This window comes from Colias philodice, chromosome 9, assembly GCF_061535455.1.
Source record: "Colias philodice isolate Cphi_HAF_F1 chromosome 9, ilColPhil1 Martin Lab GWU primary, whole genome shotgun sequence".
NCBI lineage: Eukaryota > Metazoa > Arthropoda > Insecta > Lepidoptera > Pieridae > Colias > Colias philodice.
In genome coordinates this window covers 264,841-279,578 of record NC_143094.1, presented here as the reverse complement: position 1 = coordinate 279,578, position 14,738 = coordinate 264,841, and the positions used below count along the sequence as shown (strand labels likewise).

General features: G+C 35.8%; 1 protein-coding gene across 2 annotated transcripts in view; it reads right to left on the bottom strand.

The window, feature by feature from the left end:
* Positions 1-3,121: 3,121 nt before the first annotated feature.
* Positions 3,122-14,738, bottom strand: part of LOC149485525 (rhomboid-related protein 2-like) — a 29,720-nt gene continuing 18,103 nt past the window's right edge. For both annotated transcript variants that reach the window (XM_089698777.1, XM_089698776.1), the window contains exons 2-7: positions 6,744-6,840; positions 6,024-6,389; positions 5,764-5,916; positions 5,169-5,344; positions 4,710-4,891; positions 3,122-4,468 (exon numbers count right to left, since the gene is read on the bottom strand). In XM_089698777.1, the coding sequence (XP_089554903.1) occupies positions 4,344-4,468; positions 4,710-4,891; positions 5,169-5,344; positions 5,764-5,916; positions 6,024-6,389; positions 6,744-6,773 (1,032 nt within the window). In that variant the 5' untranslated portion in view covers positions 6,774-6,840 and the 3' untranslated portion in view covers positions 3,122-4,343. The remainder of the gene's footprint in view (positions 4,469-4,709; positions 4,892-5,168; positions 5,345-5,763; positions 5,917-6,023; positions 6,390-6,743; positions 6,841-14,738) is intronic.

Genomic DNA, 14,738 nt, shown 5'->3' with positions numbered 1-14,738 from the left:
TTCTCGTGTCACAATGTTAGTCTGCATACTCCTCCGAAACGGGTGGACCGATTCTCATGAAATTTTCTGTGCATATCGGGTAAGTCTGAGAATCGGCCAACATCTATTTTTCATATGTACCACGGGCGAAGCCGGGGCGGACCGCTAGTGTTATTATAAATGAGTCAGTCTAATTATCTACTTTTGGTTCTAATTGAATATATTTTCCTCATGTTCTCGCGTCTTTCTCCAAACGTCACTAAACATATCCAGACTAATAGCATTTGCTTCCTTTCTAAATAATTCTTCCACAGTTTTCAAGTTAAAGTTCACATTTTGTGATGCGACTTTCCCTTTAATTATGCCCCATAGTAACTCTATTGGGTTGAGTTCTGGATGGTATGGTGGAAGGCGCAATACACTATGTCCATGATCTTTGAGGATTGCATCAAGTAGGTAAAAATGGTGTATAGTTTGGCTTATTTTTTTAATAATGTGATAACTCTGATTATTAATTAGTAATTTGATTTTTGAAAAAAAAAATGCCGATTTTAGTCAAAATTTATATTTTTCTAATAAGATCCTTATCATCCAAATTTCCACCTTGGTGAGAAAAATTGACATTTCTAATGAAAATGAACAAAAAATTAAATGATTTTATTAAATACTGTAAAATAGTCTATAATTCTTCCATTTACTGTATCACAAAATTCTTCATAGATTTTTAGATATTCGTACTACACCAATTACATCACCCTGTATTTATAAACAATTGCAAAATATGACACATACATAGGCCGGGAGATACTGACACAAAATTTCGGGTCATTTGTAACAGAATGGCGGTTCTACAGAGGTCTTATTACGCAATGACTAAAAGAAAAATGATGGTCAGAACGCTGGTACCGACGGACTAATCGCGTGGGCGTTAGTCGAACTCGTCGGATAAATAGCGAAAGTCAAACGATTTGTAACACAAAAATTTTAGAATTTACCGATAGCCCATAAAAAAGATGTATGCGGTAGTGTCATGCCATACTTTTCCGGTGTAACTTACAACCCCCCATACCGACGCGATGCGTTGATTTAAAAAAAAACAATTCAACCATTTGTACCAGGCTAACATTTGCACAGGTAATCATCATCGTGCAGACATTTACGAAAATCGCCATGCCATACTTTTCGGACGATTCCAAATGGCCACCATACCGCCGAAAATCTGCAAAAAAAAATTTTTTTTCGCCAAACAATTTGTGCCAGTATTGCATTTGGATTTTTGGAGAGTATTTGATAAAATGTGACCATTATTATATTTGCCATACTTCTAGTAGGGGGAAAAAGTGCTGCCATACTTGAAAAATTAATTTATTCGTCACGTTTCAAAAATACGACTGTAGGTACAATACGTAAAATAATTTTTTACAGTATGGGATCATTATATTCTGTTTGTTTGTATACAATTCTACCTAGAAAAAAATATCGCAGAATGCAAACATGGGGCGGATGATTGTAAGACTTAAGCCAAGACGTAAAAAAAAATGAAAAGAATTGGCGATTTGTACCAGTACGGCATTTTTGGAAAGTATATGATGCAACGTGACCATTATTATATTTGCCATACTTTTAATAGAGGGAAAAATTAGTGCCATACTTCTACAAATCGTTCAAACTACGAATAAAATCTTACAATAAGAAAAAAATCTTATACACATTCGTCACATCCCACAGGTATGGCATTATCACACTTCTATTTATAATCATTCAGGAGTTGTTGAAAAAAAAATGTAGGGTGGTACAAATCGTTTGGCGAGAAAAAAAAATTAAAAAAATTTGCAGATTTTCCGCGGTATGGCGACCATTTGGAATCGTCCGAAAAGTATGGCATGGCGATTTTAGTAAATGGCTGCACGACGATGGTTACCTGTGCAAAAGTTAGCCCGGTACAAATGGTAGAATTGTTTTTTTTAAATCAACGCATTCACATCGGTATGGCGGACTGTAAGTCACATCGTCAAAGTATGGCATGACACTACCGCCTACATCTTTTTTAAGGGCTATCGGTAAATTCTAAAATTTTTGTGTTACAAATCGTTGGACTTTCGCTATTTATCCGACGAGTGTGACTAACGCCCATGCGACTAGTCCACCGGTACCAGCGTTCTGACCATCATTTTTCTTTTTGTCATTGCGTACTAAGACCCCTCTAGACCGCCATCCTGTTACAAATGACCCGAAATTTTGTGTCAGTATCTCCCGGCCTAACATGTGCAATGTGTAAATGTGTTGACGTTCCAGCTCTTCTTAATATACCTATAGAATATTATGTAGTAAGTAATTCAGACCACTAAAAAGACATTACAATAAAGTTAACATGTTTGTAAGTAGTAAAATTATTTAATTACAGGTCGGCCCGAATCTTATTATTAACTTTCAGGGCCATAAATGAATGTAAGTCATATTCAATTTCATAATTTTACATTAAATTAGGAATCGGCAATTAAATTCATCTGGAAAAGATAAAGTATGTACAGTTGAACCTCGATAACTTAAACCTCGGTAACATAAAAACCTCTGTAACTTCAAAAAATAATGTGTTCCCTTCCCATCAGAGCCCAAAACCTCTTTAACTTAAAATACGCAACCTCTATAACTTAAATAAATAATCTCTGTATTGGCCCTCAGTAACTTCAAGAAATGTTTCCACAACCTCTATAACATAAAATTGTTTGTCAATGAGTCATTTTGAAAGAGTGTCAAAACAAAAGGTTTCGGTATTTATTGCTTGCACGTGTTTACTATGTAGTGTTAACGTAAACAATACATTACCTATTCTTTGCTTTATCGAAATTCATCAAAGCTTTGCGGCGGTTAGCTTTATGACAACAACTTACTTGCATCATAAGTTTTTGATTGTTGTCCTGGAAACATTACTTTACTTACTGTGTGATAAAACTGGCTTAAAATGAGTCCAAAAAGAAAACTAACAACCCTCACCTACGCTGATAAATTAAAAGCTATAGAAGCATTGAAAAATGGATAGACCCTTGATAACTTAAAACCTCTATAACTTAAAATATTTTGTGTTTCCCTTGGACTTTAACTTATCGAGGTTCTACTGTATTTCAATACCTAAGAGAAAAACGGTTTGTTAAGTATTTATGTAGTTACAAAGAAGAGTTACATCGTGATATATTATATAATAACAATAAAATTTTAAGAGAAGGTTGTATCAAATCAGTGACTCATAGGTTTATAAATGATATTTTTGAATGAATTTTAGTTTTATGATATTAATTGCCGAAACCCTCTTTGTAATTTCATATTATGCGGGAGAACCTAAAACTAAATTCAAAGAATTTCTTTATTCACATAATTTTTCTACAACAACATAAAGCATAGGACTAGATTAATAATCTCTTTGGTTACAATAATTATAACTCACAAAAACAAGTATAAAAATACATAATTCGCTAACTTGTCCCTCCAAACATCAATTCCTAATGCGTTTTGATACAAAACAAATCGCGAGATCTCATTGAAATCATTGCATAGTTAAAAATATTAAATAACGTCACACGGTTATGTTCATAACATTTAACTACAACAATCGCTTATCGAACAGTATAAAAAATGGTAAAAAAGTACCGATAACATGTAAAATTCTTACAATTAGCTTACATACCTACTGTACAATTGACAAACTCTGTCTTTGTATCATTCTAATCAGTTACCTATTGGTAAAGAAACGAGTGTTGTAGACCAAGTAATGGCTTGAAATTCAAATATTATTATGGCGCAATTCATACAATGTAAGGTACAAACAATTTCAATATTTGGTCCACGACAAACGTTTTATAACAACAATATCACACATCTCTCTCTGAGATATTATATAGTACCTACACGTTAGGCTTAAGTACTCGTTAGGTTCCTATCTAAAATATCATACAACAATATTAGAGGAAGACTCTTGTGCGTTTCATTTAATATCGGCCAAATGTTAACAATTTCAACAATGTAAAAACGTTTTTGAACACATTGTTTTGTACGTTAGATTTTTAGATAATAATATTTCTTCTTTGCTTCTCTGTATATCGTATGGCACAAACATCCAATGCAAAACGTTCCGCTAATAATTACAATCAATTTTGTACTTCAGTACAAAAAACGATTACACTCACTTTGACATTAAAATTTCCAATTTATCAGAACAACTTTCAGGCTCCTTACATGAAACTAAAGCCAGTCATAATCCAATACCTCAGTATTACATTAGTCGATCAAAAGATCACATTATATTTCGATAATCGAAACTGTCAGACTTTGTATTTCCTCCTTGATGCGAGGTAGGAGGCAAGTCTTCCTCAGGTGTAGTGGTCCACATCGTACCAGAAGAGATAGTGGCAGATAGCCGCCAACACGCCGACCGTCATGATGAAGCTCGATACTATTCTACACCAGAGCATATTTTTCCTTGTGCTGTTCTCGCCTGTAATTAAAATAACAATTTGTTAGAACTATGTCTTACTTTTATTTCTTCACTTTCGTTATCAGCGTAAGAAAAACTATAAGTTCTATGTGCGGGGTACTCTATATAATATAGGGATCTGAGAGAGAATAAGAGGATATTTAACTTTTTACGTCTCTAAAAATCTTCTAGTTCCATTGGCCCAAAATTAAATATAAAATTTTATTACTAGAATAAAGATGGTCAATACAAAATAGCTTACCATTAAATACGAGAAATCCAAGCGGTACACCGACAGCAGCGCCCAGAGTATGCGCAGCCCAAGCCACATGATTTGAGCTAGCGTTGCCTTCCGACACACGGATGAAGGCCCAGCAAACTTCTGACGCTCCCAGCACCACTACGCTTAGAGGCCGAAACCACCAGAGGGGAATGTGCCCAAATCTAAATGAAAACAAAAATGTTTGCTCAGTTAGAATGTAGAAAGAATAGGTGAGGTAGAGAATTTATTTGGCTACTACCAAATTCTTGGTGGAAAATGTATAGATCATCATTTATATAAATATTGTCAAAAATTCACATTATACTTTTCTATTATACAGAAAAATAGTCTTTATTTAAAAATTGCATTCATCAGTGAAATAAAAATCTTTTAAGCAACATTTACGTTTAAGTTATTTAAAAAAAATACGAAACATAAGGATACTATGTAGACAGTTACCTAAGACACACATTAGGCAGATGAGCGGTCAAGAGCGCGTACACAGCTGCAGAGGCCCCCACCACTCGCACGCGCGGTTGCAGCGCGCCGGCACCGAGCGCGCCCGCTGCCACACCGCCCCCCCACACCAGCGCAACCCGCATCCAACCCTGTTCACGTTCTAGGCGCCAGCCAACCTGGAAAAAAGCATTAAAATTGAATAATCGTAATACCTATCGCTAATTGTTGAACAGTTCCGTTAATTGTTTAAGTTGATGAAAAATATTACGAAATAATTTTATAAGAATGAAGTAAATTTCGAAGAACTTATAAACAAAATGTTGTGTGGTTTTATGAAACCACGGTAAAAGTGAACACTGCTTTATACCTACTCGGCAGCCGACCGTCACGCGACATGCGCTACACAGACCAAAAAGTTTGAGACGATGTAATAAAAGTTTCACCTTAAAAAACTAAACTGCTAAATATCTATTGATTTTGATTTAAATTAGTATAAGATTTCAATAGAAATACGTAACATGTTTTTAGTGGAATGAGTTTGTCTTGTTCTATGTAGAGCATAAATATGCATGGTAAAATTGAACATGAAACTTACAGCTAAAGCAACAAGCGCGTTGAGTGCCAGGTGGCCGGTACTAGCGTGTACACAGCCGTATGTGATCAGCCTCCACGGCTCCCGCCACCACGCACCGGGAGACCACTCTAGATGCGCGCGCCATTCTTCCGGCCCACATAGATGCAGCAATACCTGAAGGGAAACATAATTATTAGTCTTTGCCCAACCCTTCCTACATTTATATCACCACTTAATTCATTGACATGAAGAATATTTTAGGGTAAACTACCTGAACTTACTATAAAAATGATCATGCTGATGATGAAATACGGTGGCCGGAGAGCTTCTACGATCTTCTCCTTTCGTTTCTCAAATTTGCTCTTGACCCTGGGCTTTATCTTCACGCTCTTAGCGCTTAAGGAGCATTTCGACTGCTTCCATACTCCCAAAGTTAATCCTGATTGAAGCCTTGTCGTGGATTTGTGGAGGGGTTTATGTCCAAGTAGGCGGCGGTTTTCACCAGGACTATTGGTCCTGCTATCGAGACCTTGCGGCGAATCTTCGTTCTCGATCCACGCCTGCGCGGGAGCGTTGTCGTCTGGCAGTACCCTCCTTCCCTGGTGTACTGGCACTGGCTGATAATTCTCCCCGTTTAATCGCTCCTCCTGTAGATCGAGTAAACTAATTTAGCATATATGTTCATAAATAGAAAGATCGTATAAAAATGTAAAGTTAGTTTAGGAATAACATGTATATCAGGGTTATTACAAGTCTATAGATGGCAATGACACATAAAACATAATATTATGATATGAGATCAAGAAAGAAATGGGTTAAAGTGAAAAGATTATCACAAAATTAAGACTCTACATTCATGTGAAATATCCTTGAATTTATATACATGCGAAAATTTTGGATATAGTATAAACATTTTTTTTTTAGTTTTGAATAGCATAAACAGATGATCGGATTTTATCATAGAGTAAAATAATATTGGCAAAAAAATAAACATAAATAACCTCTTCGCAATCCTCCGCGTGTGGAGCCATATTCTCTGTCGTTCAATCCCCTTGTCATCTTCCACAGAAGATCATGTCACAGCATCGCCTTGAGCGCCTGTCGACAAAGTGACACCACATACAGAAACCATCAAATATATACCGCACATATAGGAAAATTATATTTGGATTTGTTGAGGATTTCCCTCTATATTAATATAACGGGAAACAGTTTGTCCGTATTTATTGTTGCGGTTTACTATCGTGTAGTTAAGCAGAGATTTACCGTGATCCCGAGTAACAAGCGTTTATTCTTATCAGTTCCGATTAAGGTGGTCTTTATTCATATGTCACGCCCTACGGTCTACAAAGTAGGTTTATATACTATAGAGGCACATTTAGATAATGCAAATATTATTGATACGCGGGATTTTTCACTTGAGATATGTTCGACTTGATTTTTGCTCGCGATTTGATTCACTTTTAGCTTCAAAAATGTCGGATTTTCATACAAACTGAACCCCATATTGATGGTGTTAAAATTTGAATGATGAAACATAGTTTAAACATATTTTATAATATGTAGTTTATAGTTATTTTGATACTATAATAAATGTTTATCATAAATATTTAGCCCTTGATTCTAAATACTGGCACAATTTCAAGCTTTTCAGAGTTAGTTGCCAGTCTTCCGTATATTTATTTGTAGACTACAAATCTGTTCGTTCAACGGTAATATAAATAATAAAACCACGAAAATATATGATAATATTACTGTGACATAACAGTTGTTGAAACGATTACGATAATGTACGAAATCGAAGCTTTTGTGCAAAGAAAGAATAAACAAACTAAGCAATTGAATATTATCCTTCCACAGTCCACTTATGAATTTAATAAACAGTCATTATTATAATGTTTCTATCATAGCAACCTATTTTTCATCATCCTATTCTATCAGTATTACTGTTTTTTGGTAAGCCGTTTCAACTTTCAAGTTCTTGATAAATAAAGGTAAGTTGTAAAAATATATATGACGGAAGAAGGGGCCCAAAGGCTATTTTTAAAAAGAGTGACGTCAGCGATTCTGACGTCACCATCATCAGAGCAGGCGCTCACACTCGAAGTAGAACGCCCGTAGGTATTTTTACTGCCCTTTTAATCTACGTGGAAATTATAGAGAGAGCTCCGAACGCTCCGACGGCCGGCGAGTGAATGTGCTCTGTGCCATCGGGCGCTCGTATTTAAAGCAAACAATGACTCACAAGAATTAGTTTGAGTGTTGCCACTCGAATTTTTACAATGAATTTTCATCAGTTTTAACAAACATTAATTATTTCGTTAATTTAATTATTTCATTAGTGGTTGATTAATGAATCAACCACTTATTTAAAAAGATCAAAGTAAACTTTAGCTAGTTATAATTATTTAGTAGTTTGAGGGTAGTCGTTTATCGTCGTTGCGCCGACACGGCCATACTGACAGGCGGTGCGCGCTCTGCACCAGCCTCGTTGTAAATGTCTCGTTGTAAAAGCAGGTCACTAATGCGCTGGACTGACCAAGTGAAATCTGCTATAGGAATTTGTGTATCAGACTGCACCAGACAGTCTAGTAACAGGAAGACATGGCGGGAGATCGTGCGGAAAGCTGTGTCCGCCTCCACTACCAATGTGGATGTCTCAACGTGACCACGACCACTCTGCCAAGAGTGAATCGACAAAGAAGAAGAGAACGATTCTCGGCGTATTTTGTGTCGGTTCTCGGAGAGTCTCGAAGGTTCTCGTAGATTTCTCGGAGGTTCTCGTAGATTTTAAATCTAACACGGCCATACTGACAATCGTACGTCCTCGTACGCCTTTTCTCGTATTACAACACTACGGTAGTTCATCTCGGGATTTCAAAAACACACTGCCTCGGCCACACTGACCTTTCAGAATACTGAACACTCCACATGACAGACACAGTCCGTTCGCGTATCATGTGATCAACACCTACTCATTTGTGATATAGGCAGATTCTCGAAGGTTCTCGTAGATTTCTCGGAGATTCTCGTAGATTTATGCTTATCACAAAGAGAGGCACAGCTCAGATAACACACACAATTCCTTCGATGAACTACACTCCCGTTACAATTATCCACGTAACAAACTTTTACTTTACACAACGCACGAAAAAACACAAACGCCAGTATGCCGTTACAAAACTACGTAAACGTTAACATTTAAAAATAGAGAGCTTGAATTCTATCCCACTTCTGATGACGGAAGAAGGGGCCCAAAGGCTATTTTTAAAAAGAGTGACGTCAGCGATTCTGACGTCACCATCATCAGAGCAGGCGCTCACACTCGAAGTAGAACGCCCGTAGGTATTTTTACTGCCCTTTTAATCTACGTGGAAATTATAGAGAGAGCTCCGAACGCTCCGACGGCCGGCGAGTGAATGTGCTCTGTGCCATCGGGCGCTCGTATTTAAAGCAAACAATGACTCACAAGAATTAGTTTGAGTGTTGCCACTCGAATTTTTACAATGAATTTTCATCAGTTTTAACAAACATTAATTATTTCGTTAATTTAATTATTTCATTAGTGGTTGATTAATGAATCAACCACTTATTTAAAAAGATCAAAGTAAACTTTAGCTAGTTATAATTATTTAGTAGTTTGAGGGTAGTCGTTTATCGTCGTTGCGCCGACATATATTTGTAGCGTCATACAACATAATATCAAAGCAAACAAAGAAAGGTTGAAAATTCTCATTAAATATACAAAACATTTTCAACACTAAATCAGATCTTCAGCTAGACGCGTAGTCCAGCGTTGATTATTATTATAATCAGTTACCAACAAATTCACTGCCTACCTACATATAGTTTACAGTATCTAAATAGACAAACTTGTACCTGTAAAAATAATAAACAAGCAACCTTCATGGGTTTTCGAGTTTGCGGTTAAATCGAGGAAATACCATATTAATATCTTGAGCCGCTAAGGCCGCTTCTATTTATGTAAATCTAATGAACAATTAACTATTGTGTGTTATTTGAATGAATCACATTCTGAAAACCGTGAGGCGCGACACGTGATATCTACACGTATTTTACGAAAGATAATTGACCCCAATGGGATTACGGGAACTTCATGACGTGTTAAATTTCTGAATATACTTCTGTATTTATCATTATTTTATTCTTAGTTTATATTTATATTTAAAAGGAATAGTATAAAATATTTTTTAAACATTTCTCGAATGAACGCCTTTTGCACTTTTGTTTGTAAAAAAATTATAAAAGAAAGGGGCACATGGATTTTTCTATGATTATTGTATTAAAATAAATAAAAAATTAAAGGAAACCTATCTAAATACAAACAGACAAACAAGTTCATACTCATACATTATATTATGATTCCCAACGACGTCATAATTGATGATGCCTTATTGATCATATTTTATTCCGCACATGATTGTACAGTGTACACCTTTAATATAATATAAAATTATGGGTAAAACATAATATAAATTACCAACTAACATCCCTCTAGATCACACGTTTAGGTAGAGAATTGTAAACCATGGCTTGTTTGCAATTCATTTAAAGCTTTTACACGCAAAATCAATTATAAGTATGCCCACGTGGCATGGTGTACCACACCCATTTTGCGACGCACAATTCACTTATTATCGGGATGTGTTTGCTATGCGAGACACACACTAATGCACCCACACCATACATTTAGTGTAATTAGTGCCAACACTTAATATTCGCGGTGTATTTCGTGATGAAGATAGCCTTTTTAGACTTGCTCGCTTTAGTCATAATAAATATGCATGCATAGGTAGACGTATTGAATAACTTATTTCATAGCTAGGAAAACAAGCTATAATATAATATTCCTCTTTTAATGCCTCTAGATTCAAATATATGAAAAATGTGTTATTCTGTGCATACTTTTTAAGAACTGCATATTATTCAGGTTAAGATTGTTAAATAATAAGTTTTTGGATTTAGTCATTTTCCTAATATTTTTCCTGTATGAAAATAATATACCTACTTTGTATGTCTGATGGCACGTAAGGAGCAGGATAACGTTAAAATTATAGACAGTATGTAAACACAAAATAAATCTAGTAACTATTAGTCACAGTTTCCTTGTTTCTAAAGAAACATAAAACATGCCATTTGGCATTTTGTGGCCCTATTTAATACTTTAAGTACAGTAACCTTATTAGGTCAGTGACTAACCTCATTGATTTTCATTAGTTTTAGGCGAGGGAAAAGCCGTCGTTGTGGAAATTTGGTAATGGGGACAATAGTGTTTACTAAACTTACTGTTTTTACAGGATGATATATGTACTAGATATGTAAAGACTAATTTGAATCAGAAAACAAATAAAAAAAATTCTGACATGTTCGATCATGGGCGGCGACTCATGTTCAGTCCCATGATCGCATTATGAACATGTTATGCCTTACAATTTAAAAAAATCTTCACTTTATTCACGGCTCCCTTTGGTAAAGGAAAAATCATGATACAACGTGTATTTCTAAAAAATCTAAAATATTACAACTGTAAAATATTACAGTGACATCTACGAACTCCCACATCATCAGAGTGGTAGATTACGTCCTAAGCACTTGTACCAGCATATTCTATAGACTTGCAGCAAAACAATAGACCACCCACACTGCACACACATTTGCATAAAATGCAAACATGTATTCGTTTGTAATTGACCCGTAATTGGTTTAACAAGCCGCTTACTTGCTTAGCTTTAATCGGGCACGACCCTCACCTGCGTCAATCATATTATGTTACTGAGCTTTCTATTGCTACTAGTCCTTGTTAGCAATTTTGATTAAACAAAACTACAAAAAAAATAGTAAGTATCTTTTCATAAAAAATTGTAATCCATTCAGGGATTTAAGTTCATCATGTGCCATGGCTATGTCATTGTAAGGTCATAATATAGATATGTACGCGAAAACATTCAATTCCGAATAACGAGGAAAACCGCTACGATTCAATAGAATCCCCTAACAAAATATCAAATTCTCGTAATATTTGTTTATTTTATCTGCATGGTAACGAATTGCATTGACGCAAAAGACGTTACACCCTTGAGGAAAAAGTCGTTTTTTATTTTGTGATTATAATTAATCTATTACGTATTTATTCACTAATGAGATACTTTAATCAAACACTATACTTTCAGACAGGCAATCACTACCTACATACGTTTTTCTACAGTTATACAGGGTGTAATCGTTAAGTGTGCACAGGTGATTTTTCCGTAAGTATTACAGATAACAAAAAACTTTAAACTGATATCGAAAGTACTTAACCTAATGAGTAAAATGGCGGTAATAAATTTTTAAAAATAAATCGAGAAATATCAAAAAAATTATCTTTAAACCCTCCCATACATTAGGTATGAAATATGAATATCCCATATACATTTAATATGAAAGATTTTAGCTTTCTTTTTCTTTTTTTGGTATTCTGCTTTAATTAGTTCGCAAATTTGAGGTGACATTTTCCACGCTTCTCCCGGACATTTTCACGCATTTTCCGGATATTTTCCGGGATTTTTCCGGACATTTTCCGGACATTTCCCAGGCATTTTCTGGGGATTTCCCAGGCATTTCCACGCATTTTCCGTACATTTTCACGCATTTTCCGGGTATTTTCCAGATATTTACCAGGCATTTTCCGGACATTTCCCTGACATAGCCTGTAAATGTCTGGAAAACGTCTGGAAAATCCCCGGAAAATGCCTGGGAAATTCCCGGAAAATATCTGGAATATGCGTGGTAATTTCCGGAAAACCCGTGGAAAATGCCTGGAAAATCCGTGGAAAATGCTCGGAAAATCCCCGGAAAATGCCTGGGAAATTCCCGGAATATACCTGGAAAATGCCTGGAAAATATCCGGAAAATGCGTGAAAATGTCCGGAAAATATCCGGAAAATGCGTGAAAATGTCCGGGAGAAGCGTGGAAAATGCCTGGAAAATCCCCGAAAAATGCCTGAGAAATGTCCGGAAAATGTTGGGACATGCGTGGCAAATGCCTGGAAGATCCCCGGAAAATGCGTGAAAATGTCCGGAAAATATCCGGCAAATGCCTGGAAATCCCCGGAAAATGCCTGAGAAATGTCCGGAAAATGTCTGGGAAATGCGTGGAAAATCCCCGGAAAATGCCAGGGATATGCTCGGAAAATCCCCGGAAAATATCCGGAAAATGCGTGAAAATGTCCGGAAAAAGCGTGGAAAATGCCACTTCAAATTTGCGAAGTAATTAAAGCAGAAAACCAAAACAGAAAAAGAAAGCTAAAATATTTCATATTAAATGTATATGAGATATTCATATTTCATACATAATGTATGGGAGGGTTTAAAGATAATTTTTTTGATATTTCTCGATTTATTTTTAAAAATTTATTACGGCCATTTTACTCATTATGTTAAGTACTTTCGATATCAGTTTAAAGTTTTTTGTTATCTGTAATACTTACGGAAAAATCGCCTGTGCACACTTAACGATTACACCCTGTATAACTGTAGAAAAACGTATGTAGGTAGTGATTGCCTGTCTGAAAGTATAGTGTTTGATTAAAGTATCTCATTAGTGAATAAATACGTAATAGATTAATTATAATCACAAAATAAAAAACGACTTTTTCCTCAAGGGTGTAACGTCTTTTGCGTCAATGCAATTCGTTACCATGCAGATAAAATAAACAAATATTACGAGAATTTGATATTTTGTTAGGGGATTCTATTGAATCGTAGCGGTTTTCCTCGTTATTCGGAATTGAATGTTTTCGCGTACATATCTATATTATGACCTTACAATGACATAGCCATGGCACATGATGAACTTAAATCCCTGAATGGATTACAATTTTTAATGAAAAGATACTTACTATTGCACGCCTCATAAGCGAAGCGTTGAGGTGGGTACTACTGTCACTTCGCGCAAAACATCTGATTTTTCAAACTTAAAATGTCTTTATGTATCATACATTGCACTTGTAAGATAATACATACACACACATATTAAGAAAAAACACTATTTTTAACGTTCATGATATTTTTGATGTCATTTTTGTTATTTAAACTAGTTAAAAAACAGTTTAAAAAAGTTCTGTCTTGGACGTCCGTGTGTCTGTATGTGAGGATCCTTTTTCTTGTTAACACGATAGCGACCGAAATACTTTACTAATCGAGTCTTTTTTTTTCTCTTACGCTTGAGTATGCTCAGGAATAGAACCCTTTCATTTTTCAGGGTCTGATTCGATGTGGTTTAATTGTTATTAAATAAACAAAAATAATAATTAATAAATATTTATTAAAAAAAAATTATGAGGCGTGCACTTTTGGATTTTCCAAATTATTTTTTTTGTAGTTTTGTTTAATCAAAATTGCTAACAAGGACTAGTAGCAATAGAAAGCTCAGTAACATATATCTAATTCATAGGTTACACGGGCTCAGTCTTTTTTTTTTTACGCTGCGATTGGGGTGCGCTTGACCACTATCTCGCCTGATGGTAAGCTGAGATGTGGCCTAAGATGGAGCGTGCTTCTCTAGAATGTACCTGTTCACTCTCCTCTTGAAGACCCCCATATTGTACTCGTCGGGGAACACAGATTCAGGAAGCATGGCGGTTCGAATAAAGAATGACGATCCGAACCGCTTAGTCCGGGTACATGGAACGTCAACCATATGGCGATGCCTAGAATCTGTGCGCCTCGACGAACGATGGAACGAACGAACGACTGATGCCAGACTGATGCCAGACTGATGGATGAAAAACACGGTAATAATCTGAACCATCAGTCCGTCAGTCAACCGGTTAGACGACAATTCTCCCGTCATTCTGAGCAGACTGATGGACTGAACTGACGCCAGACTGAGCGTGTAACCTATGTCTTACGATGCATTTAGATCATACGAGCGAATGCTCTTTCTAATCCCACTGGCTGCTATGTGAACTTCTTTCAGTGTAAATTGGCGTAGA